This window comes from Hyla sarda, chromosome 11 (genome assembly GCF_029499605.1).
Source record: "Hyla sarda isolate aHylSar1 chromosome 11, aHylSar1.hap1, whole genome shotgun sequence".
NCBI classification, from domain to species: Eukaryota; Metazoa; Chordata; class Amphibia; order Anura; family Hylidae; genus Hyla; species Hyla sarda.
Genome location: NC_079199.1, coordinates 86,929,004 through 86,955,062, shown reverse-complemented (window position 1 = coordinate 86,955,062; position 26,059 = coordinate 86,929,004). Strand labels below are relative to the sequence as shown.

General features: G+C 46.2%; 1 protein-coding gene across 3 annotated transcripts in view; it reads right to left on the bottom strand.

Annotated features, from left to right (window-relative positions):
• Positions 1 to 26,059, bottom strand: part of ARNT (aryl hydrocarbon receptor nuclear translocator) — an 81,174-nt gene that overhangs the window by 9,220 nt on the left and 45,895 nt on the right. For all 3 annotated transcript variants that reach the window (XM_056545980.1, XM_056545979.1, XM_056545981.1), the window contains exons 6-15: positions 15,736 to 15,949; positions 15,533 to 15,635; positions 12,674 to 12,739; positions 11,443 to 11,528; positions 10,990 to 11,066; positions 10,731 to 10,865; positions 7,973 to 8,047; positions 4,109 to 4,260; positions 3,737 to 3,847; positions 844 to 919 (exon numbers count right to left, since the gene is read on the bottom strand). In XM_056545980.1, the coding sequence (XP_056401955.1) occupies positions 844 to 919; positions 3,737 to 3,847; positions 4,109 to 4,260; positions 7,973 to 8,047; positions 10,731 to 10,865; positions 10,990 to 11,066; positions 11,443 to 11,528; positions 12,674 to 12,739; positions 15,533 to 15,635; positions 15,736 to 15,949 (1,095 nt within the window). The remainder of the gene's footprint in view (positions 1 to 843; positions 920 to 3,736; positions 3,848 to 4,108; positions 4,261 to 7,972; positions 8,048 to 10,730; positions 10,866 to 10,989; positions 11,067 to 11,442; positions 11,529 to 12,673; positions 12,740 to 15,532; positions 15,636 to 15,735; positions 15,950 to 26,059) is intronic.

Sequence of the window (26,059 nt, the reverse complement as noted above, 5' to 3'; positions counted from 1 at the left end):
GCTCCGGACCTGTCACCGCTGCCCTGGATGTCGCTCCATCGCTGTCGCCGTGTCCCCGTCGCTCCGGAACGTCTCTGCTGTCGGCCGGGTATCCTCGCTCTCCGTCGCCGCCATCACGTCGTTACGCACGTACGCGACGACGTGATGACGAGGAAGGAGAGCGCCGGCCATACAGGGGATCCCTGAACGGAGAAGACACCGAGGAGGCAGGTAAGGTCCCTCCCGGTGTTCTGTAAGCACTAACCCGGCTATTCAGTCGGGCTGTTCAGGACCACCGCGGTGAAATCGCGGCGGTCCCGAACAGCCCGACTGAACAGCCGGGATAGTGTCACTTTCCCTTCAGACGTGGCGGTCAGCTTTGATCGCCGCGTCTGAAGGGTTAATACAGGGCATCACCGCGATCGGTGATGTCCTGTATTAGCCGCGGGTCCCGGTCGCAGGGACCGCCGCGATAGGGGTGTATTCGCCATATAAGACGCACCGATTTTTCTCCCCCCCCCAGTTTTGGGGAAGAAAAAGTGCTTCTTATACGGCGAAAAATACGGTAACCCATTAAGGTCCAAGCTAATTTGGGTTTTTAGATACACATTTCAATGTACACAGGGGAAGATTTATCAAAATTGGTGTAAGAGTGGAGCAGTTGCCCATAGCAATCAATTCGATTGGTTCCTTAATTTTTTAGAGGCCTTTTTGGAAATGAAAGAAGCAATATGATTGCTTGCTATGGGTAACTGCACCGCTCTTCCTCCTCAACTGATAAATCTCCCCAACAACCCTTAAAACTGTTTAGATGAGGGGAAAACACAGTTATAGTCAATTATAGTAACAGAGTTTGTGACTCACCTGCGTGTGACCGTATGCACCCAAATTATCTCTGCTGGGAACAACATCCAGTTCTGGCTGTGAAGGCGGCTGTTGTCTGTGTGAAAAAAATGTTGTGTTACAACAGTCAGTATGGTAAAATATGTGAAAAGTTCTATAGGATTAAAAAGGGTTATTTCAGGATATAGGGTAACAGTCTGATCAGTGGGGTCTGACTGTTAGGACTATTACCGATCCCAAGAACAGCAACGAAATGTTCCCAGAACAAACAATGCTTACCATGCTCTGTTTAATCTCTATGAGGCCACCAAACTGTTTCATGGGTAGTAGTTTTTAAAGGGGTACTCTGGTGGAATTTCAACTGGTGCCAGAAAGTTAAACAGATTTGTAAATTTCCGTATTTTTCGCCGTATAAGAGGCACTTTTTCTTCCCCAAAACTGGGGGGAAAAAGTCGGTGCGTCTTATACGGCGAATACACCCCTATCGCGGCGGCCCCTTCGGCCATCAACGGCCGGGACCCGCGGCTAATACAGGACATCACCGATCGCGGTGATGCCCTGTATTAACCCTTCAGACGCGGCGATCAAAGCTGACCGCCGCGTCTGAAGGAAAAGTGACACTAACCCGGCTGTTCAGTCGGGCTGTTCGGGACCGCCGCGATTTCACCGCGGCGGTCCCTAACAGCCCGACTGAATAGCCGGGTTAGCGCTTACAGGACCTTACCTGCCTCCTCGGTGTCTTCTCCGTTCAGGGATCCCCTGTATGGTCGGCGCTCTCCTTCCTCGTCATCACGTCGTCGCGTACGTACGTCGGCGTGAGTAACAACGTGATGACGGCGACGGAGAGCGAGGATACCCGGCCGGCAGCAGAGACGTTCCGGAGCAACGGGGACACGGCGACAGCGATGGAGCGACATCCAGGGCAGCGGTGACGGGTCCGGAGCGGCGGGGACACGTGAGTATTACCTCCTATGCAGTGGTCTTCAATCTGCAGACATCCAGATGTTGCAAAACTACAACTCCCAGCATGCCCGGACAGCCAACGGCTGTCCGGGCATGCTGGGAGTTGTAGTTTTGCAACATCTGGAGGTCCGCAGGTTGAAGACCACTATTGGGTTCAAAATCTTTATTTTTTTAGATTTTGCACCTAAAAATAGGGTGCGTCTTATATGCCGGTTCGTCCTATAGGGCGAAAAATACGGCACTTCTATTAAAAAATCTTTACCCTTCCAGTACTTTTTAGCAGCTGTATGCTACAGAGGAAATTATTTTCTTTTTGATTTTTTTTATTCTTTTTTGTGTTGTCCACAGAGCTCGCAGCTGACACCTGATGCCCGTATCAGGAACTGTCCAGAGCAGCATAGGTTCGCTAGGTTGGCTTTATCAAGGATGGCAGGTAGCTACCTGCCATCCTTGATAAAGCCACATGCAGTGGCGAAACATGAGGGATGGTAGCAGGAACATGATTTTAATTGCGCTAGTATCCACTGATGTATTAGAATAATTGAGAGGCATTGCGCACTGCAGGTGCAATCGCCCCCCAAACTGGCAGTTAGCCTGATCGAATGTTATAATTTTGCATTATTTGTCAGCACCAGTGGGTGCTGAATACCCCCCCCCCCCCCCCCCCCCCTACTAGTTCTAAATCAGAACAGTGAGAAATATTACTGGGAAGGATTGGTGGAATTAGCTGTGATTTTAATAATTCTCCTGGTTCAGTTATAATTTAAACAAAATAAAAGTTATGTTTTATAGGAGTAGGGATTAGGAGGAATCCAGCTGTTGAAAAACTACAACTCCCAGCATGTACAGTCTCTCAGTGCATGCTGTGAGTTGTATTTTTGCAACAGCTGGAGGCACACTGGTTGCAAAACACTAAGTTAGGTAACTGGTTGCAAAACAACCTCCAGCTGTTGCAAAACTGCAACAATCAGCATGCATTGACAGTCGAAGGGAATGCTGAAAGTTGTAGCTTTGCAACAGCTGGAGGCACACTTTTAAAACTCCCAGCATGCCCTTTGGTAGTATGTGCATGTTGGGAGTTGTAGTTATGCAACAGCTGGATGCACACTTTTTCATAGAAAAAAATGTGCCTCAAGTTGTTGCATAACCACAACCCCCAGCATGCACAGACTACCAAAGGGCATGCTGGGAGTTGTAGTTGGAACTCCAGCTGTTGCAAAACTACAACTTTCAGCATGCCCTTTGGCTTTGCATCCTGAGAGTTGTTGCTAAGCAACAGCAGGAGGTGAACAGGCCTCACCTCCTGCTGTATTCTGCCGCCGGGACCGCCGCAGCTGCTGCCACCAATCCTGCTGCTCCTGTCCCCGCCACCGCACTAGACTGGACCCCCGCCGGACCAGGGTGAGGTAGGAGACCCCCGCCGGCCCCAATCGCCGTCCCGATCACCGGCCAGCAGGGTTGTGATTGGTCGGTCGTTCCGACCGATCAATCACGTGATCGTGAGGCGGCACCCGTGCCACCTCACTCTTGCTGGGTAAGGGTGAATGGGACTGTCTCGGACAGCCCCATTCACCCTTTTTTTTTCGGGTCACCAGGGACCCGATTGACCCGGAATCGCCGGTCTGAATTGACATGGGGGAGGTCTCAGGACCCCCCCCCAGGGGTTTGCACGGGGTGCCTGCTGATAGATATCCGAAATTCCCACGGGCATACCCATACGCCCTCAGTCCTTAAGGTATATCAATATTGGGATTATTGGTTGGGATCTTGAAGTAGTTCTGACTATGGGTCTGTGTAGGGTGAACATACAGATTATAAATTATGCACACATTACACAGTCATGGTTGTCATGTCCCCATAAATGTATTTTTATAAACCACAGCCAGTGAGAGATGTAAGTTTCCCAGACCCTAGCCATGCTGCCCTCTACTACCGCCCACATGTTTCTCACCTGGCAGTCAACTGTCCTGGACCCATTTCTAGAGAGTGTGCAATGCTCTGGCCTAGTGGTGGTCTCTGCATAGAGCTGGCCAGGGCTGGCCGCGCCTCCTGGTTAGTGTTCCTAGGAACAAGAGAAGATTTAATTCTGAGACAAACAGTTTCTTAAAATAGCAAAACCAAAAAAAATAAAAAATACATGATAATAATTACAGAAGTAAACTTCTTTTGTAGATGAGACATTTCGAGAAAATGATTGTGACATAAGAAGTTGCCCAATTTATTTCTCCTAGATGAAACATTTCAGATTTTTTTTTAGGTCACATGATATCCCTTGAATTCCCCATTAAATGATTAGCATGCCAGTCATACCCATGCCACTTACTTTACATTGGTGTTTGTGCAGATGATATACTCAATCTCATCAGAGTAGGGATTCTGGAAGGTGAATGAGCTGGTTCTCATCAGCAGCCACTCACGGCTTTTGGATCTGAAGCGGAACATGACGGACAGAACCTGACCTTTTAATTTCACCACCTGAAGGGAGACACAATAACCACACTCTTTATAACACAGGTCATAGCGAAGCTTGCACATACAGTGCACTAGGGATTCACAAGCATATTCTGTCAATCAACTACGTGATGTAGGCAGAAAGAGGCGGTGCGGCCCGGAGCAGACCCGGGGCTCCGCCTCCTTGAGGGGAGATATGATACATGATCTCGCATCAGATAAGAAACAAAGCAATGGAAACTGCTCCCTCTAGGTTGATAGATCAAATCAAATTTTCATACCTAGGATTGGTGTTTCCCCAGCGCTGCAAAATAAGCAGGGACTATTGTGGAGTACTTCATCTTACCTCCCCTCAGTCGGCAAAAAACGATATCATAAGCTAAAGCTAGGCATTCTCATGCCAGCTACATTGTAACAAACGAATGTCTCTTTACATTGTAGCAAATCACCGCAGCGATAAATTACTTGCACCCCGCTGGGTTGGCTGAGATATATATATAACAAAACCACTCGCATCCCGCTAGTTTAGTGTGGAATCCCAGCTTGCATAACGAGACATCCCTGTTATTACCCACACCTATTTTCATTTAACCGTCATCCATTATGCGCATTAACCTGTTAGGAAGGTTCTTTCATTATGTCTAGACCCAGCGGAGGGCTCCATTCTGAGTGTCTCCAGCGCTTCAACAGGAGGCGTGATGTATAGCCACAAAACCTAGTCTAGTTCATGTTGCCATACCGGCAACAACTCATTGGCAGGGATTTTGTGCTGGTCGGCTAAAAGTTAGAATGTCAGGTCAGCTAGCGATTTTCCTGCAAGTACGGATATTAGTATATTAGTTTTTTCTGCTAAACTGTTTTCAGCTTCCTCGTTCAAAGATTACATTGTAAGACATTCTATTCAATTTAATTTTGTTATATGGTCTGCATACTGTTTATTGTATGGTTCTTTTATCTCCCTTCCCCTTTTACCCTCTGACCCGGCAGTAGTTTTATTATTTGAACATTTAAAAACTGGCGCCTCTTTCTCTGTAACTCATACTGCCTGGCGAAGAATCCGGTCAGGATTTCGAAACTTTTAAGTTGCACCATTTTACAAATAAAAATTTGCCTTTTTAACGCTCTGGCAAGTTTTTTCAATTTCCAAGGAAGGCGCCGTCCAGAGGTTCCACATCTTTTATCCTTTCCTCATCCATCAAGGTGTGGCATAGATTAGAGAGCAATAGAACAGTCATTTCTTGAAGTTGATATGTTGGAAGCAAAAATGGGCAAAAGTAAGGACCAAATGTGGTTAAAGGAAGCACAATCGGTGAACCAGCAATAAGATCCTGTCCAAAGTAGATGAATGCAGACGGGGAAGAAAACTAAGCTGTCTGGTCCAATCCCAGAGAAGAGCTGCTGAACACTCATGTTTAAACAAGTTACTACAGGCTATGATGGGAAAAATGTCAGAACTCATGGTGCGTAGCAGCTTCATATGGGGCTGTACAGCCACAGACTGGTCAGAGTGCCCACGCTGACTCTTGTCCCCACAGAAAAACCCTATAATGGGCATGTGAGCATAAGGTCTGTGTCCTGTTTTCTATTACACCATGTGGATGGCAGTGTAATGCTCAGGACATTGATCTACTGGAAACCTTAGATCCTGACATTTATATGGATGTTACTTTGACATGTGCCACCTATGTAAAAATTGCTGCAGACTTAGTACATTCCTTCATGGCATTGGTAGTCACTAATGGTAACGGTCTTTTTACCCCTTAACGACCACAGACGTATATTTACGTCCATGGCCGGCTCCCGATCTGTGAAGCACGCTAAGAAGCTGAGCGCGCTTCGTATCTGCGGGGTCCCGGTTGCTATAAGCAACCAGGACACGCGGCAAATACCGGACATCGCCATCGGGCTGATGTTCGGTATTAACCCTTTAGATGCCGTCTGAAAGGGGAGAAATCCATACCGGCTAGCTCAGCTGAGCTGTTCAGGACCGCCGCGGTGAAATCCCGGCATCCCGAACAGCGGAAGGTGCCTTACCTTCTTCCCTAGGCTTGAGCAAACAAGCGCAGAAAACACTGATCAATGCATTCCTATGGCAATGCATTGAACAGTGCCTGCAATCAGTGTATGCAATGTTATAGCCTAGAGGGGGCTATAACACTGCATAAAAAAAAATAAAAAAAAAGTTCATAAATGTGATTGAACCCCTTCCCTAATAAAAAATCAGAATCACCCTTTTCCTTTAAAAAAAAAAAGTGTGTAAGTAAAAATAAAAACAAATATGTGGTATCGCCGCGTGCGTAAATGTCCAAACTATAAAAATATATCGTTAATTAAACTGCACAGTCAATGGCGTACATGCAAAAAAATTCCAAAGTCCAAAATAGGGTATTTTTGGTCTATTTTTATACTATAAAAAACTGAATAAAAAGCGATCAAAACAAAATGGTACCGATAAAAACATCAGATCACAGCGCAAAATATGAGTCCTCATACTGCCCCGTTCGTGGAAAAATAAAAAAGTTATAGGGGTCAGAAGATGACAATTTTAAACATATTAATTTTCCTGCATGTAGTTATGATTTTTTCCAGAAGTCCAACAAAATCAAACCTATATAAGTAGGGTATCATTTTAACCGTATTGACCTACATAATAAAGATAAGCTGTCATTTTTACGGAAAAAATTTATTGCGTAGAAACGGAAGCCCCCAAAATTTACAAAATGGAATTTTTTCTTCAATTTTGTTGCACAATGATTTTGTTTTTCCGTTTTGCCATAGAATCTTGGGTAAAATGACTGATGTCATTACAAAGTAGAATTGGTGGCGCAAAAAAAAAAAGCAATCATATGGAATTTTTAGGTGCAAAATTGAAAGGGTTATGATTTTTAAAATGTAAGGAGGAAAAAAACGAAATTGAAAAAACTGAAAGACGCTTAGTCCTTAAATGGTTAAAGCAGGACAAGGTGACCTGCCAGACTACAAAAAATCTTGAGGAATAAGAAAAATGGTGTTGACTTGGCCTCCAAATTCTCCGCATCTTATTTCCATCGTCCAGATTCTCTGCATCTTATTTCCAGCATCTGTGTGATGTGCTGAAAAACCATGGAGGCTTCACTTAAAACTTAAAGGGGTACTCCGCTGCCCTGTGTCGGAAGCTCCGCTTCCCAGCGTCCGGAAATTTCTTGTTTCGGACGCTGCGTGCAGGCTTCCGTGTTCAGGGCCGCCCCCTCGTGACATCACACCTCCGCCCCCTCGTGACGTCACGCCCGCCCCCTCAACGAAAGTCTAGGGGAAGGGGGCGCGACAGCCGTCGCGCCCCCTTCCCATAGACTTTCGTTGAGGGGGCGGGCGTGACGTCACGAGGGGCAGCCCTGAACACGGAAGTCCGCACGCAGCGTTCAGAACAAGAAACTTCCGGACGCTGGGGAGCGGAGCTTCCGAAGCAGGGCAGCGGAGTACCCCTTTAGAGGATCGTCTGCTAACATTTTACTGCCAGATACCACATGATACCGTCAGTAATCTTGGGGAGACCAGGCCTAAACAAATCAAAGATGTTTTGGAAGCACAAAGAAGACGTACACAACATGAGGCACAATCCAATTATGTAACCATGGAGTAGCTTATCTCTTTCATGCATATTTACGAGGGAAAGGGGCAACAGCCGTTTGTATCAACAATTTCCATTGTAATCTATGGTTTCTTTTGGAGGGAGTTTGTCAATGTATGTACAGATTACCTGTTGAAAACTGTCTCTCAGCAGCTGCTCATCTTCAGGGTGCGCAAACTCCACAATGCTTTTTCCTAACAGTTCCTAAAACCAAATTTAAAGACATTAAAGTAGAAATAGATGTGACCTTTAAAATTACAGAATAAACAAGGTTTGATCTGTTATAGGAAGACACACTGTACTTTCATGCAAGGTAAGGTCAGAGGGGCAGGATTCTGAAAATTGAATCTAATGTCTGGGAGGCTATTGCAATGGAAAACGAAATTTACATGGAAGACAATTTACATATCTAGCAAAAGAGAAAAAGGAGTAGTACAGCTCACAATTAAAAGGGGTATTCCAGGAAAAAACTTTTTTTTTTTTTTTTTTTTTTATATATCAACTGGCTCCAGATAGTTACACAAAATTGTAAATCACTTCTATTAAAAAAATCTTAATCCTCCCACTAATTATCAGCTGCTGAATTTGAGTTGTTGTTTTCTGTCTGGCAACAGTGCTCTCTGCTGACATCTCTGCTTGTCTCGGGAACTGCACAGAGTAGAAGAGGTTTGCTATGGGGATTTGCTTCTACTCTGGACAGTTCCTGAGACAGGTGTCATCAGAGAGCACTTAGACAGAAAAGAACAACTCAACTTCAGCAGCTCATAAGTACTGAAAGGGTTAAGATGTTTTACTAGAAGTTATTTGCAAATCTGTTTAACTTTCTGGAGCCAGTTGATATATAAAAAAAAATTTTTTTCCTGGATGACCCCTTTAAGTAGTCCGAGGTAAATTGGATATACACTTATACCCTAGGTGTTATAGGAAAATATATATAATAGACAACAAATATATCCAAAACCTCAAGAATATCACCAGTATTTAATGGTACATGATGAAATTTACTGAGATAAAAGACCGTGCTTCAATTATATGAGAATTTTATTTAAATAAATACATAAAATATATAAATTAATCTATCCTGACACAGGGCCCTTGTAACAGGAAGGTAATAGTAAAATAGTAAAAGATGATCAGCAGGTAAATGAACACTACTACTCAATTTTTGGAGTTTGGTGACATTATGTCCAATTTGCTTTATTTCCTCCCTTTTTTGGTTTAGTTCCAATACACACAAGGGGAATAAACATGTGTATAGCAAAACATGTGTTACTGCAATCCTTTTCTGTGAGAAATACTTTTTCTTGAAAAATTTCAGGGGTGCCAACATTTACGGCCATGACAGTATATGCTCCTCATAAGTACCCTGAAACGCATCTAGACTTATCTGTTTATTCAAAGACACACTACTATTCTATGGACCGATTTGTACAGCAAACAGCCGGCAAATCCAACTTCTAGAGGTGAATTGTCGATCCACCATTCCGTCTCCCTGCTGACTTTCAGAACAGTCTTGACGTCAGAAGCCATAACCACGAGGGCTCCGGACCTGCTAGTCCGGTGCTGCATCTACCTGACATCCTGCGGCTTGTATTGTGTCCCGTGCCATCGGACCAGCAGCAGCAGCGCTCCAGCTACAGCCTCATCTGACATCCTGCGGCTTGTATTGTGTCCCGTGCCACCGGACCAGCGGCAGCAGCGCTCCAGCTACAGCCTCATCTGACATCCTGCGGCTTCTATTGTGTCCCGTGCCATCGGACCAGCAGCAGCAGCGCTCCAGCTACAGCCTCATCTGACATCCTGCGGCTTGTATTGTGTCCCGTGCCATCGGACCAGCCGCAGCAGCGCTCCAGCTACAGACTTATCTGACATCCTGCGGCTTCTATTGTGTCCCGTGCCATCGGACCAGACGCAGCAGCGCTCCAGCTACAGCCTCATCTGACATCCTGCGGCTTGTATTGTGTCCTGTGCCATCGGACCAGCCGCAGCAGCGCTCCAGCTACAGACTTATCTGACATCCTGCGGCTTGTATTGTGTCCTGTGCCATCGGACCAGCCGCAGCAGCGCTCCAGCTACAGACTTATCTGACATCCTGCGGCTTGTATTGTGTCCCGTGCCATCGGACCAGCCGCAGCAGCGCTCCAGCTACAGCCTCATCTGACATCCTGCGGCTTGTATTGTGTCCTGTGCCATCGGACCAGCCGCAGCAGCGCTCCAGCTACAGACTTATCTGACATCCTGCTTCTTGTATTGTGTCCCGTGCCATCGGACCAGCCACAGCAGCGCTCCAGCTACAGTCTCATCTGACATCCTGCGGCTTGTATTGTGTCCCGTGCCATCGGACCAGCCGCAGCAGCGCTCCCCAGCGTTCCTATTACAGCTCAAGACGTCTCCTGCACTAACAGCGCGGCTGCAGATTACATCAGATGCCTGCCAACGTCACAGCCGTATATCTATAGGGTGAGATATTTCCATCATTTATTTACCCTCTCTGGAAAATTATTGGCCACGGGGCTAAACCTCCAGGTTACCTAACAGGACTTTTCCTTCAGGCTGTATTTAACAGGACTTTTTACTAGATTGGTATACACTAGACAAACAAATGCCGGATTATACAATGCAACAAGTGCATTGAGTGATTTATTACCAGCATATTGTAGTAGTGTTCATCTGATCATCTTTTACTATTTTACTATTACCTTCCTGTCACAAGGGCCCTGTGTCAGGATTGATTCATTTATATATTGTATGTATTTATTTTAATAAAATTCTCATATAATTGAAGCACGGTCTTTTATCTTGGTATCTTGGTTTGTTGTCTATTATATAAGCTACATATCTACTCATGTCCAGAAACGGGGATTTATCAGATGAATTGTTTACATACCTGCGGCTGGTAGCCTACAGTTGCAGCACATCGATGGTCCACAAATGTAAACATGCCGTCCACACTGTGTCGAGAGATGAACTCTGTAGGCTGGCAGATGTTATTCATATCTGTGCAATTAGGGGAGCTTGTTACCTAATGGAAAGGGAATAACAGTATAGCCTGTATGAGGATCCACTATCATGCAGCTTAAATAAGCAAAAAGGCAAAAAAAAACTCAGCTTTGACCTTTTACATCCGGGTAAAAATGATAACTCACCTGTAACCTGCCAATGGCCACTAGACAGAACTTGCTGCTCTGTCCTGCATCCTGGTCATCCTCTGGTAATGTGACACCTGTCAATATCACAATCACATAATAATATCCAATTTCAGGCTGGTTTCATTAAAGGAAATATATCAGGCAGAAAAATGTATCCCTTATTTAAAGCATAGGGGGTTAAGTTTTAGATGCACGGGACCCCTCTTTCCGGGACCAGAGCGGCAGCTGACATGCCCCCTCCATGTATCTCTGACTCTCCCATAGAGCTAAATGGAGGGGGCATGCTGGCCACCGCTTCGTGCAGGGGTCAACATGCTCCTGCAGGAGATCACAGGGGGGTCCCAGTGGTTGGACCCCACGCAATCTAAAACTTATCCCCTATCCTTTGGATAGGGGATAAGTTTTTCTGAGAACTCAGTGCCACTTCAAGAATATTTTGTTAAGAGTTACCTGCAGGTGGCCATGCTTTAATATATCCTGTGCAATGTACAACCACAAACTGAGTCTCTCCATCCTTAGGGGGACCAAGACCATTCCTATGACACAAACAGGTACATCGTAAGACTCAATTTTAGAAAGAAATCTTTAAAGGAAATCTGTCACCAGTGTCACCTATCACGACAGATAGTGCAGGTGACACTGATGACAACGGTACTTACCTTGTCCCGTTCCGTGGTGGGGATCTCTGGTAACTTGTCCATTAAGCTTCAGCTCCGGGCCGGCTTGGGGCACGGGTGGAGCTTAGTGACTTCACGGCTGCTGTTCTCTAGCAGCGGGACCCAGCAAGGAGCAGCAGTGGTGACGTCACTAGGCTCCACCCATGCCCCGAGCCGGACGGACCTGAGGCTTAAAGGGGCTCTCCACCATAAGATGATTTTAGTACGTACCTGGCAAACAGTAATGGACATGCTTAGGAAGGATCTGCGCTTGTCTTGGGGCTAAATGGCTATGTCATGAGATTACCATAACACTGTGGCTAGCTTTTTGTGAACTGGTATTTCCTGTTTGACTTTTTCTTCTTTTGCCTACAAATCCCATAATTCCATTTTCCTCCCTCCTACACATCAGCCGCCCCACCCATTGAAACATAAATGAGCTGCATCCATTCAAAAGACCTGTGGTTTTCAATCAAGGTGGCTACAGCTGTTGCATTAGTTGCAGATCGTTCCACCCATTGAAGCAGACAGGCTCCTTGTCATCAGCTGACTAGTGAGTCAGGTCTCGGCCGCATTGCAACCTGGGAAAGATCTGAGACAACAGTCATTTTGAATGCTGTTAAAAATAAATATTGGGGTAAAAATCACATAAGAATTGTGAGAAAACAGTCACACACAGGTACAGACACTATATTATGAACTAAACTAACTACAGCCCCTGTAACATAGTCAAATAAATAAAAAATTCCTGGAATACCCCTTTAATGGACAATATTACCGGAGATCCCCACCACAGAACGGGATGAGGTGAGTACCATTGTCATCAGTGTCACCTGCACTACCTGTTGGTACCGACAGGTTAGTGCAGGTGACACTGGTGACAGATTTCCTTTAAACTGAGTCACACATAACACTAGGACTCCATCTGACTGGTCACTATTAATAACACACAACTTTTTTTGCCCTATTTTAAAACATAAATCAGGTGGCTACGATGTTGTCAATAATATGATAAGCCCAATCACCTGTTTCTGTTCCTCATGAAGCTGAGCCTGTTCATGGAGGTCGGATCCACGGGAGCATTCCCACATCTGAAAAAGGCAAAAAAAAAGGCAAAACCTATTTATTGTTTAACAAAGCCTTGATGCAAGTAAAAGGTAAATTAATCTGGTGACATGTAGGGTGATGTATGCAAGAACAATCGTGGAGTTCTAACCAGTTAGAATACAGGAAATAAAAGACAGGAACTAAAAGGTCGGTAGCAAGAACGAAAAATAGATATGGGAATCAATAAGACTATGGATGACACAATATATGGCTATTCTGCCCGGCAGGGAAAGGTTGGCAGGCATTGCAGGCTATGGACACCTTTGCATATTTTAAGTTAATTTTATGTATTCTGTTGAGTAACATATTTCTGAACTTGGTTTTAATTACATTATTTTTCAGCCTTTTCCTGTCATCTCAACCCCTTTTCTACTCATGAATGAGCATCTAAGCTGAAATATAAAATCAGATCTGAGCCGAGATGAACATAAGAGATGAGCGGATGGAAAGTGAACCGACAGGGAGCCGGCTGAACAGATTCAAGATGCTTGCAGTGTATTGTTAAAGGGGTACTCCGCCCCTAGACATCTTATCCCCTATCTAAAGGATAGTGGATAAGATGTCAGATCGCCGCGGTCCCGCTGCTGGGGACCCCGGGGATCGCCGCTGCAGCACCCAGCTATCATTACAGCACAGAGCGAGTTCGCTCTGCACGTAATGACGGGCAATATAGGGGCCGGAGCATCGTTACGTCACGGCTCCGCCCCTGTCAATACAAGTCTATGGGAGGGGGCGTGGCGGTTGTCACGCCCCCTGCCATAGACTTGCATTAAGGGGACGGACCGTGATGTCATGAGGGGCGGAGCCATGACGTCACGCTGCTCCGGCCCCTGTATCGCCCGTCATTGCGCACAGAGCGAACTCGCTCTGTGCAGTAATGATGGCGGGGTGCCGCAGCGGCGATCCCCGGGGTCCCCAGCAGCGGGACCGCGGCGATCTAACATCTTATCCCCTATCCTTTGGATAGGGGATAAGATGCCAGGGGTGGAGTACCCCTTTAAGGGTAAATGTATACTAAATAGTTTGCTGGCACAAGAAGTTCACAGAAAATTGCAACAAAACCCCAGCAGATTTTAATGCAGATTTAGTCATCTAGTGTGCATTTACCCTAATATGTGCAAGCTGAAGAAAAATAAACTACAGACAAGTTTTATTGTAGATCAGCGTTTCCCATCCAGCGTGCCTCCAGCTGTTGCACAACTACAACTCCCAGCATGCCCAGCCAGCCGAAGGCTGGCTGGGCATGCTGGGAGTTGTAGTTTTGCAACAGCTGGAGGCACACTGGTTAAGAAACTCTGTTCTAGGTAATACATATACTGTGCTAAAAATATGCAAATGTATCCATAGCCGATAAAGAGGTTGTCCCACCTGGTTACTTCCTGCTTTTTCCGGCTACTCCAGCCTGTTGGCAGGGGTCGGAACAGCCTAAAGCAGCCGAAGCAGTGAAGTTATGCAATTTGTGTAACTCCCACTGATCTTAAAGAGTACCTATCATCAACTACACTTTCCCTAATCCCCCTCCCCATCTGTTCCTTAATCTATCCCTGTCCTTTTTTTAATTCAAAACCCCCTGTAAATACCGAATTTCTGCTACCTTTGGTAGCTCAGTTTGGAGCTGTGTGCGAGGGGAGGAACTGGGCGTGGCCCGGCAGGTGTGAAGTCATCTGATGCCTGCCAGGGCCGGCTTCCGCCCTTCTTCCTGTATAATCCCCATTTATAATAAATGCCAAAGGAAGACCTCGATTACACGTATGGGATACTCCAGGGCAGACCCGATGTGTCCTAAATACAGAACAGCGCCCCACTGACTCAGGGCCAGCACACGCCGGTTCTCCCTGTCAGGGGGAGGAGCCTAAAGACGCTGCTTGCCGGCCGGTCAGGGGTGCGCCCTGCACTGGTGCGAGGGCAGCGCTCGCTCGCGCCTGTCTGATTGAAAGGTGGGGAGCTGCGCTGAGCTAGTCACGTGCTCAGCCAGAGCCCGGCGTGAGTCCAAAAACACTGAAAAAACACTTGCAGACAGGGACTTCTTGGGAGACCCCTAGTGGCCACATTTTCAAATTGAAAATAGACATAGAATAAAGCATTTTTTTAAAATACATCCAATTAGAAAGTTGTTTCATATTTAATAAACCATAACATATTTAAAAAATAAATTGGATGATAGGTACTCTTTAATGGGAGTTGCACAAACGATATACCCCATGTGCTACTCTGTTTTTGTAACTCCTGGAGTTACGTTAACAGAGTAGATTGTGGGGCTACGCCGTTTGTGGAGAAGGTAAGGAAGTCTCTGTCCATCATCTTGATTCATGGAACCCGGCATTTGTGCTACAGGTGGTCCAATGAGTCCCCCAAACCCAGCACATACTTTCAATATTGTGATTAGTATTGATCGCAGCATCTAAATGGCTAATGGTGGACATCAGCATGATCGCTGATGTCCGCCATTATCCATGAGGTCCCAGCTGCTGCGATGGGAGATGCGGTGATCGTGTAACCTTGTGACGTACGTTGCTGTGTGCTAAGTACCAGGGCATAGCAATGTACATGTACGCTGCGTGTCCTCATGGGGTTAATAAAAGGTGTGCCTAAATCTTCAGGATCATGTGACCAATGTCTCATTGTAAGGCTCTGACCACTGGTACGTACACCAATGCCTAGAAGGAAGAAGTCATAGTGTCCAACATCATTTCTGTGTTGCAATTCATAACGTGTAGTCAAGAGTGGAGTGTTAACCCCGTAAACCTTGAGAGCTTTGTACATTCTGCAGACCATACCTCATTCTGCAAATGAATGACCTCCGCGAACCCATACACATTCTCATGGAGGACTGCTGACCCTCTTTCTTCACTGTGCCAGTTTTAAGATCGAGGATGCGCCCTTAAAAAAAACGAAGGAAAAAAAAAAAAAGAAATAGGTTAAATGACACATAAATAAAAGCACCTGGTCATCACGTAGAGGAATAAAGCCCGTTATTCACCTGTCATGGCATTCTCTGCCGTGGACAGTTGTTCTCGAAGCTTGTCCACATCATCTGGGTGAACCTGGTCATACAAAGTGCTTCCAAACCATTCCGTCTGTGGTTGGTTGAGGACAGGAGTGACAGAGTCAGAAACGTACACAATCCTTCCTGTCTCACATGACACAACAAAAAGAAAGCCGTCTGCAGCCTCCAAAATCAGGTGTTTCAATTCCTACACAAGGAGGGGGGAAAAAAAGAGTTACGTTTTACAGTAAAAAGTCTTGGCCCTAGGAGCTTACTTCCTTTGAAATAATTTAATTTGCATCTCAGACTTAAAGAGTACTTGTCACCATATAAAACGTTTAATAGTGTTCCTTTCGTAATTTGCAGACACTTTCCCATTCACTTGCTTAAAATGATCAATATAACATTTTTTAGGGGGCTCTGTTCTCTGCCACAATTAATTCAGCGAGTTTGGTCTCCTCCAGGAGACCAAACTCAGGAAGCGCTTCTCTGCACTGAGCTTGATTGACAGCTGCACAGAGCCTCATTGAAAGATACACAGAGCCTAAGGTCTTCTATTCATCACAGCACTGCAACCATGTAAGGGCGGAAGTGGTCCCCCCAGCAGGCTTCAATGATGTCATGCCTGCTGGGAAACACCCACTTTCTCCTGCTGGAAGATTGCACTATGTGAGCAAGAAGAATGGTAAGATACACAGCTTTTTAAAGCTCTGAAAGTTTTTATAAGGGTGGGAGGAGTATAAGGTGTAGTTAAGAAACATAGCCTGAGTTAGTTTAGAAAAGTTTATTCTGTGACAGGTACTTTTTAAAGCAGTGATCCAGTACTTTAAACCTTATCCCCTATCTGCAGAGATAAGAAGTAGAGAGAAGTTTTAAAGTACTGCGTACATCTGTTAACGTCTCCGGCAGCAAGATAGGTGTTCACATAACGCAGTAAATTTCGAGCCTTAGATTTGTGGAAGGCTTCAGTGATCAGGATACAGATTTACAGGAAGTCCCATGCAAGTCCCAATTGATTAAAGTGATCTACTGCTTATATAAGATTAACCAGATGATCTTCTTTTGCCTAGATGTCACATGGCTTTTCTAAAGTTGTAAAAGGGGGTTATCTGGATACACAGTGAAACCTCTAGGAAAGAGCCCATCCTTACCTAGACCGGGTTTCATGTGATCATTTTTTTAAGTCCATCACATATTATGCATTGTGGCCATTATTTTTTATTGTGGCCAAAGTTTATTTCTTTAAAGGGGTACTCCACTGGAAAACATTTTATTTTATTTTTTTAAATCAACTGATGCCAGAAAGATCAAACTTGATAACCTAAATTCGGAATGACTCACCGGCAAATGGAGAACTTATCGTGAATTAGAGACAAAACCTCCAAAATGACCAGAGGTAAATTTATTTAAAGGGGTACCCCAGTGAAAAAATTTTTTTTTTAAATCAACTAATGCCAGAAAGTTAAACAGATTTGTAAATTACTTCCATTTAAAAATCTTAATCCTTCCAGTACTTATCAGTTGCTGTATGCTCGACACAGGAGGTTCTTTTCTTTTTGAGTTTCCTTTCCATCTGACCACAGTGCTCTCTGCTGACACCTCTGTCGTGTCAGGAACTATCCAGAGCAGGAGAGGTTTTCTATGGGGATTTGCTCCTGGCTCTGGACAGTTACTGACACGGACAGAGGTGTCAAAAGAAATTCAAAAAGAAAAGAACTTCCTGTGGAGCAAACAGCAGCTGATAAGTACTGGAAGGATAAAGATTTTTAAATATAAGTAATTTACAAATCTGTTTAACTTTCTGGCACCAGTTGATATATTTTTATTTTTTTTTAAGTTAAAAGTTTTCCAGCCGAGTACACCTTTACGAAAACCACCCTCATACAGAGATTTCTCTATCAGCTTTTGAACGTTTGCTTGGGCTGCTAAAGAAATGGTGTGACAACCTCTGTGGGAGCCCTAATGTCAGACTTATTGGTTCTTGATGAATTTTCATGTTATGCAGATTGTGTTACTTTAGAGGAAATGTTCCTTTGTAAATGTCTTTGCATGTTCCACCTGCCAGTATCTGTTCACATTTTGGTTAGAAAAAATAAAGAACAGAAAACATTTATTGTGAACTGTTACGCCGAGCGCTCCGGGTCCCCGCTCCTCCCCGGAGCGCTCGCTTCTCTCTCGCTACCGCAGCGCTCCGGGCAGCTCCACTGACCCGGTGCGCTGCGATACCGTCTCCAGCCGGGATGCGATTCGCGATGCGGGTAGCGCCCGCTCGCGATGCGCACCCCGGCTCCCGTACCTGACTCGCTCTCCGTCTGTCCTGTCCCGGCGCGCGCGGCCCCGCTCCCTAGGGCGCGCGCGCGCCGGGTCTCTGCGATTTAAAGGGCCACTGCGCCGCTGATTGGCGCAGTGGTTCCAATTAGTGTGTTCACCTGTGCACTCCCTATTTATACCTCACTTCCCCTTCACTCCCTCGCCGGATCTTGTTGCCATTGTGCCAGTGAAAGCGTTTCCTTGTGTGTTCCTAGCCTGTGTTCCAGACCTCCTGCCGTTGCCCCCGACTACGATCCTTGCTGCCTGCCCCGACCTTCTGCTACGTCCGACCTTGCTTCTGTCTACTCCCTTGTACCGCGCCTATCTTCAGCAGTCAGAGAGGTTGAGCCGTTGCTAGTGGATACGACCTGGTCACTACCGCCGCAGCAAGACCATCCCGCTTTGCGGCGGGCTCTGGTGAAAACCAGTAGTGACTTAGAACCGATCCACTAGCACGGTCCACGCCAATCCCTCTCTGGCACAGAGGATCCACTACCTGCCAGCCGGCATCGTGACAGTAGATCCGGCCATGGATCCCGCTGAAGTTCCTCTGCCAGTTGTCGCCGACCTCACCACGGTGGTTGCCCAGCAGTCACAACAGATAGCGCAACAAGGCCAACAGCTGTCTCAACTGACCGTGATGCTACAGCAGCTACTACCACAGCTTCAGCAATCATCTCCTCCGCCAGCTCCTGCACCTCCTCCGCAGCGAGTGGCCGCTTCTGGTCTACGACTATCCTTGCCGGATAAATTTGATGGGGACTCTAAATTCTGCCGTGGCTTTCTTTCCCAATGTTCCCTGCACTTGGAGATGATGTCGGACCAGTTCCCTACTGAAAGGTCTAAGGTGGCTTTCGTAGTCAGCCTTCTGTCTGGAAAAGCTCTGTCATGGGCCACACCGCTCTGGGACCGCAATGACCCCGTCACTGCCTCTATACACTCCTTCTTCTCGGAAATTCGAAGTGTCTTTGAGGAACCTGCCCGAGCCTCTTCTGCTGAGACTGCCCTGTTGAACCTGGTCCAGGGTAATTCTTCCGTTGGCGAGTACGCCGTACAATTCCGTACTCTTGCTTCAGAATTATCCTGGAATAATGAGGCCCTCTGCGCGACCTTTAAAAAAGGCCTATCCAGCAACATTAAAGATGTTCTGGCCGCACGAGAAATCCCTGCTAACCTACATGAACTCATCCATCTTGCCACTCGCATTGACATGCGTTTTTCCGAAAGGCGTCAGGAGCTCCGCCAGGATATGGACTTTGTTCGCACAAGGCGTTTTTTCTCCCCGGCTCCTCTCTCCTCTGGTCCCCTGCAATCCGTTCCTGTGCCTCCCGCCGTGGAGGCTATGCAGGTCGACCGGTCTCGCCTGACACCTCAAGAGAGGACACGACGCCGCATGGAGAATCTCTGCCTGTACTGTGCCAGTACCGAACACTTCCTGAAGGATTGTCCTATCCGTCCTCCCCGCCTGGAAAGACGTACGCTGACTCCGCACAAAGGTGAGACAGTCCTTGATGTCTACTCTGCTTCTCCACGTCTTACTGTGCCTGTGCGGATATCTGCCTCTGCCTTCTCCTTCTCTACTATGGCCTTCCTGGATTCCGGATCTGCAGGAAATTTTATTTTGGCCTCTCTCGTCAACAGGTTCAACATCCCAGTGACCAGTCTCGCCAGACCCCTCTACATCAATTGTGTAAACAATGAAAGATTGGACTGTACCATACGTTTCCGCACGGAGCCCCTTCTAATGTGCATCGGACCTCATCACGAGAAGATTGAATTTTTGGTCCTCCCCAATTGCACTTCCGAAATCCTCCTTGGACTACCCTGGCTTCAACTCCATTCCCCAACCCTGGATTGGTCCTCTGGGGAGATCAAGAGTTGGGGGCCCTCTTGTTTCAAGGACTGCCTAAAACCGGTTCCCAGTACCCCTTGCCGTGACTCTGTGGTTCCCCCTGTAACCGGTCTCCCTAAGGCCTATATGGACTTTGCGGATGTTTTTTGCAAAAAACAAGCTGAGACTCTACCTCCTCACAGGCCTTATGATTGTCCTATTGACCTCCTCCCGGGCACTACTCCACCCCGGGGCAGAATCTATCCTCTGTCCGCCCCAGAGACTCTTGCTATGTCGGAGTACATCCAGGAAAATTTAAAAAAAGGCTTTATCCGTAAATCCTCCTCTCCTGCCGGAGCCGGATTTTTCTTTGTGTCCAAAAAAGATGGCTCTCTACGTCCTTGCATTGACTACCGCGGTCTTAATAAAATCACGGTAAAGAACCGCTACCCCCTACCCCTCATCTCTGAACTCTTTGATCGCCTCCAAGGTGCCCACATCTTTACCAAACTGGACTTAAGAGGTGCTTATAATCTCATCCGCATCAGAGAGGGGGATGAATGGAAAACGGCATTTAACACTAGAGATGGACACTTTGAGTATCTGGTCATGCCCTTTGGCCTGTGCAACGCCCCTGCTGTCTTCCAAGACTTTGTTAATGAAATTTTTCATGATCTCTTATACTCCTGTGTTGTTGTATATCTGGACGATATCCTGATTTTTTCTGCCAATCTAGAAGAACACCGCCAGCATGTCCGTATGGTTCTTCAGAGACTTCGTGACAATCAACTTTATGCCAAGATAGAGAAATGTCTGTTTGAATGCCAATCTCTTCCTTTCCTAGGATACTTGGTCTCTGGCCAGGGACTACAAATGGATCCAGACAAACTCTCTGCCGTCTTAGATTGGCCACGCCCCTCCGGACTCCGTGCTATCCAACGTTTTTTGGGGTTCGCCAATTATTACAGGCAATTTATTCCACATTTTTCTACCGTTGTGGCCCCTATCGTGGCTTTAACCAAAAAAAATGCCAATCCCAAGTCTTGGCCTCCTCAAGCGGAAGACGCCTTTAAACGGCTCAAGTCTGCCTTTTCTTCGGCTCCCGTGCTCTCCAGACCTGACCCATCTAAACCCTTCCTATTGGAGGTTGATGCCTCCTCAGTAGGAGCTGGAGCGGTCCTTCTACAAAAAGATTCTTCCGGGCATGCTGTTACTTGTGGTTTTTTTTCTAGGACCTTCTCTCCGGCGGAGAGGAACTACTCCATCGGGGATCGAGAGCTTCTAGCCATTAAATTAGCACTTGAGGAATGGAGGCATCTGCTGGAGGGATCAAGATTTCCAGTTATTATTTACACCGATCACAAGAACCTCTCCTATCTCCAGTCTGCCCAACGGCTGAATCCTCGCCAGGCCAGGTGGTCTCTGTTCTTTGCCCGATTTAACTTTGAAATTCACTTTCGGCCTGCCGATAAGAACATTAGGGCCGATGCTCTCTCTCGTTCCTCGGATGCCTCGGAAGTTGAACTCTCTCCGCAACACATCATTCCTCCTGACTGCCTGATTTCCACTTCTCCAGCCTCCATCAGGCAAACTCCTCCAGGAAAGACCTTCGTCTCTCCACGCCAACGCCTCGGAATCCTCAAATGGGGTCACTCCTCCCATCTCGCAGGTCATGCAGGCATCAAGAAATCTGTGCAACTCATCTCTCGCTTCTATTGGTGGCCGACTCTGGAGACGGATGTCGTGGACTTTGTGCGAGCCTGCACTGTCTGTGCCCGGGATAAGACTCCTCGCCAGAAGCCCGCTGGTTTTCTTCATCCTCTGCCTGTCCCTGAACAGTCTTGGTCTCTGATTGGTATGGATTTTATTACAGACCTACCCCCATCCCGTGGCAACACTGTTGTTTGGGTGGTCGTTGATCGATTCTCCAAGATGGCACATTTCATCCCTCTTCCTGGTCTTCCTTCAGCGCCTCAGTTGGCTAAACAATTTTTTGTACACATTTTTCGTCTTCACGGGTTGCCCACACAGATAGTCTCGGATAGAGGCGTCCAATTCGTGTCAAAATTCTGGAGGGCTCTCTGTAAACAACTCAAGATTAAATTAAACTTTTCTTCTGCATATCATCCTCAATCCAATGGACAAGTAGAAAGAATTAACCAGGTCTTGGGTGATTATTTACGACATTTTGTTTCCTCCCGCCAGGATGATTGGGCAGATCTTCTACCATGGGCCGAATTCTCGTATAACTTTAGAGTTTCTGAATCTTCCTCCAAATCCCCATTTTTCGTGGTGTACGGCCGTCACCCTCTTCCCCCCCTCCCTACTCCCTTGCCCTCTGGTTTGCCCGCTGTAGATGAAGTGACTCGTGATCTTTCCACCATATGGAAAGAGACCCAAGATTCTCTTTTACAGGCTTCATCTCGCATGAAAAAGTTTGCCGATAAGAAAAGAAGAGCTCCCCCCATTTTTGCTCCCGGAGACAAGGTATGGCTCTCCGCTAAATATGTCCGCTTTCGTGTCCCCAGTTACAAACTGGGTCCACGCTATCTTGGTCCTTTCAAAGTCTTGTGCCAAATTAATCCCGTCTCTTACAAACTTCTTCTTCCTCCTTCTCTCCGTATTCCTAATGCCTTTCATGTCTCTCTTCTTAAACCACTCATCATCAACCGTTTCTCTCCCAAATTAGTTTCTCCCACTCCTGTCTCCGGTTCTTCTGACGTCTTCTCAGTGAAAGAGATACTGGCCTCCAAGACGGTCAGAGGTAAAAGGTTCTTTTTGGTGGATTGGGAGGGCTGTGGACCTGAAGAGAGATCGTGGGAACCTGAGGACAACATCCTAGACAAAAGTCTGCTCCTCAGGTTCTCAGGCTCTAAGAAGAGGGGGAGACCCAAGGGGGGGGGGGTACTGTTACGCCGAGCGCTCCGGGTCCCCGCTCCTCCCCGGAGCGCTCGCTTCTCTCTCGCTACCGCAGCGCTCCGGGCAGCTCCACTGACCCGGTGCGCTGCGATACCGTCTCCAGCCGGGATGCGATTCGCGATGCGGGTAGCGCCCGCTCGCGATGCGCACCCCGGCTCCCGTACCTGACTCGCTCTCCGTCTGTCCTGTCCCGGCGCGCGCGGCCCCGCTCCCTAGGGCGCGCGCGCGCCGGGTCTCTGCGATTTAAAGGGCCACTGCGACGCTGATTGGCGCAGTGGTTCCAATTAGTGTGTTCACCTGTGCACTCCCTATTTATACCTCACTTCCCCTTCACTCCCTCGCCGGATCTTGTTGCCATTGTGCCAGTGAAAGCGTTTCCTTGTGTGTTCCTAGCCTGTGTTCCAGACCTCCTGCCGTTGCCCCCGACTACGATCCTTGCTGCCTGCCCCGACCTTCTGCTACGTCCGACCTTGCTTCTGTCTACTCCCTTGTACCGCGCCTATCTTCAGCAGTCAGAGAGGTTGAGCCGTTGCTAGTGGATACGACCTGGTCACTACCGCCGCAGCAAGACCATCCCGCTTTGCGGCGGGCTCTGGTGAAAACCAGTAGTGACTTAGAACCGATCCACTAGCACGGTCCACGCCAATCCCTCTCTGGCACAGAGGATCCACTACCTGCCAGCCGGCATCGTGACATGAACTTACATAACTGAGGCCCAACAACAACATAGTGGGAGATTTATTAACTTCCTACAGAACAGCTCTAATGCGCATGTCTCAGATAGGGACAAAAGACTGTGAGAGTGATCAATCTCTGTGCAATGCTACGGAACAAGCCGGCACTATATAATCTATAGGAAATATGTATTACTAAATGTCACAGAGTTTATGATTTTGCAGGGGTTGCTTGCATTTATCCCAATTGTGCTATGACAGCAATGTGGCCACAATTCACCCGTGGCTTCAAGTCACTGTGTAACCCCCGGCCTTAGGATGGAGACATCAGACATCTGTGAGACAAGATAGCCAACTCCTCAGATGTCGTTAGCCGGAGAATTCTTTAAAGGGGTACTCCACTTTAAAAAATTTTAATTAACTGGTGCCAAAAATATATATATATAAAAAAAAAAATCTTAAAGTGGTATTCCAGGAAAAAATTATAATTTTTTTTTTTTAGATCAACTGGCTCCAGAAAGTTAAACAGATTTGTAAATGACTTCTATTAAAAAATCTTAATCCTTCCAATAATTATCAGCTGCTGAAGTTGAACTGTTCTTTTCTGTCTAAGTGCTCTCTGATGACACGTGTCTTGGGAGCTGTTCAGCATAGAAGCAAATTCCCATAGCAAACCTATTCTGCTCTGTGCAGTTCCTATGGGAATTTGCTTCTACTCTGGACAGCTCCCGAGACACGTGTCATCAGAGAGCACTTAGACAGAAAATAATTCAACTTCAGCAGCTCATAAGTACTGAAAGGATTAAGATTTTTTTAATAGAAGTAATTTACAAATCTGTTTAACTTTCTGGAGCCAGGATATATATAAAAAAAAGTTTTTCCTGGATAACCCCTTTAATCTTTCCAGTACTTATCAGCTGTTGTATGATCCACAGGAAGTTCTTTTCTTTTTGAATTTCCTTTCTGTCTGACCACAGTGCTCTCTGCTGACATCCAGAGCTGTCCAGAGCTGGATAGGTTTTCTATGAGGATTTGCTCCTGCTCTGGACAGTTCCTAAAATGAACAGAGGTATCAGCAGAGAGCACTGTTATCAGGCAGAAAGGAAATAAAATAAAAAAATGAAAAAAAAAATGAACTTCCTCTGTATTATACAGGAGCTGATAAGTACTGGAAGGATTAAGATTTTTAAATAGAAGTAATTTACAAATCTATTTAATTTCTGGCACCAATTGATTTAAAGAAAAATGTTTTCCATTGTAGTACCCCTTTAAGCATAAAGAAGTTTCCAGTTTATGGCGATAAGGGCTCAGACAGATGGCAAAGCAATGTTCAGGATGGTACACAAGTCCCCACATGTAGGTAGATGTGTGGTGCCTTCTTCTACAGGAGAAAAGACCTAACCTGATAGAACATTTCTATTTCTTGTTAATTCTCCCAAAGTCTGTAAAAGGAAAAAAAAAAAAAAAAAAAAACACCACGGTGTTTCTATGTGTGAGGCTGGGTTCACACTACGTTTTTGCCATACTGTTTTCAATCCGTTTTTCTAAAGAAAACCATATGGCAAAAACAAAAACGGATGGAACAGTATGGGAAAAAGTAAACCGTATGCGTTTTTAAACAGTATACTGTTTTTAAAAGTGCATACGGTTCTTAAACCGGAGTCAAAACCGTGGTTGACCACAATTTTGTCTCCGGTTTAAAAACCTTACTGCAACCGCATACGTTTTTTTTTTTTTAACATGGACGTCAATGGGAAACGCACATGTATACGGTTCCATATGGGAAAAACGTATACGTTTTTACTTTGCACATGCGCATTTGAATCCTAAAGTCCCCACCCAAGACCCCTCCCATTAAAAATGGACAAAATTTTCAAAAACGTATGGGTTTTTTTAAAAATAAAAACTGACGGAACTGTATGCACTTTTAAAAAAAAACAGTATACTGTTTAAAAACGCATACGGTTTACTTTTTTCCATACTGTTCCAGTTTTCTAGATCTCTGCTTGCAGTCAGATAAAGGGCTATGTCAGCAACATTACATTTTGCTGTGCATATTGTAAAAATGAAAAGTATAAGCGATGCTCATCTACCTTGGTCCCGCGGCTCCCATTTCAGGGACTTTCGGTCCTTTGCTGCTCACTGCTTCTGCCTGTTCCAGAGACGAGATGTCTCCGTATAATCTGTCTGCTCAACCAACCACTGGCTTGGATCAGAGTTTCCCAACCAGGGTACCTCCAGCTGTTGCAAAACTACAACTCCCAGCATGCCCGGACAGCCTTTGGCTGTCCGGGCATGCTGGGAGTTGTAGTTTTGCAACAGCTGGAGGCACCCTGGTTGGGAAACACTGACTTAGACCAACACCACTGCAGCCATTGATTGGCTGACTGCTCGTCTTGTACCAAGAAGAAGTGTTAAAGGGGTATTCCAGGAAAAAACTTTTTTCTTTATATCAACTGGCTCCAGAAAGTTAAACTAGTTTGTAAATGACTTCTATTAAAAAATCTTAATCCTTTCAATAATTATCAGCTGCTGAAGTTGAGTTGTGGTTTTCTGTCTGGAAACACAGCTCTCTGCTGACATC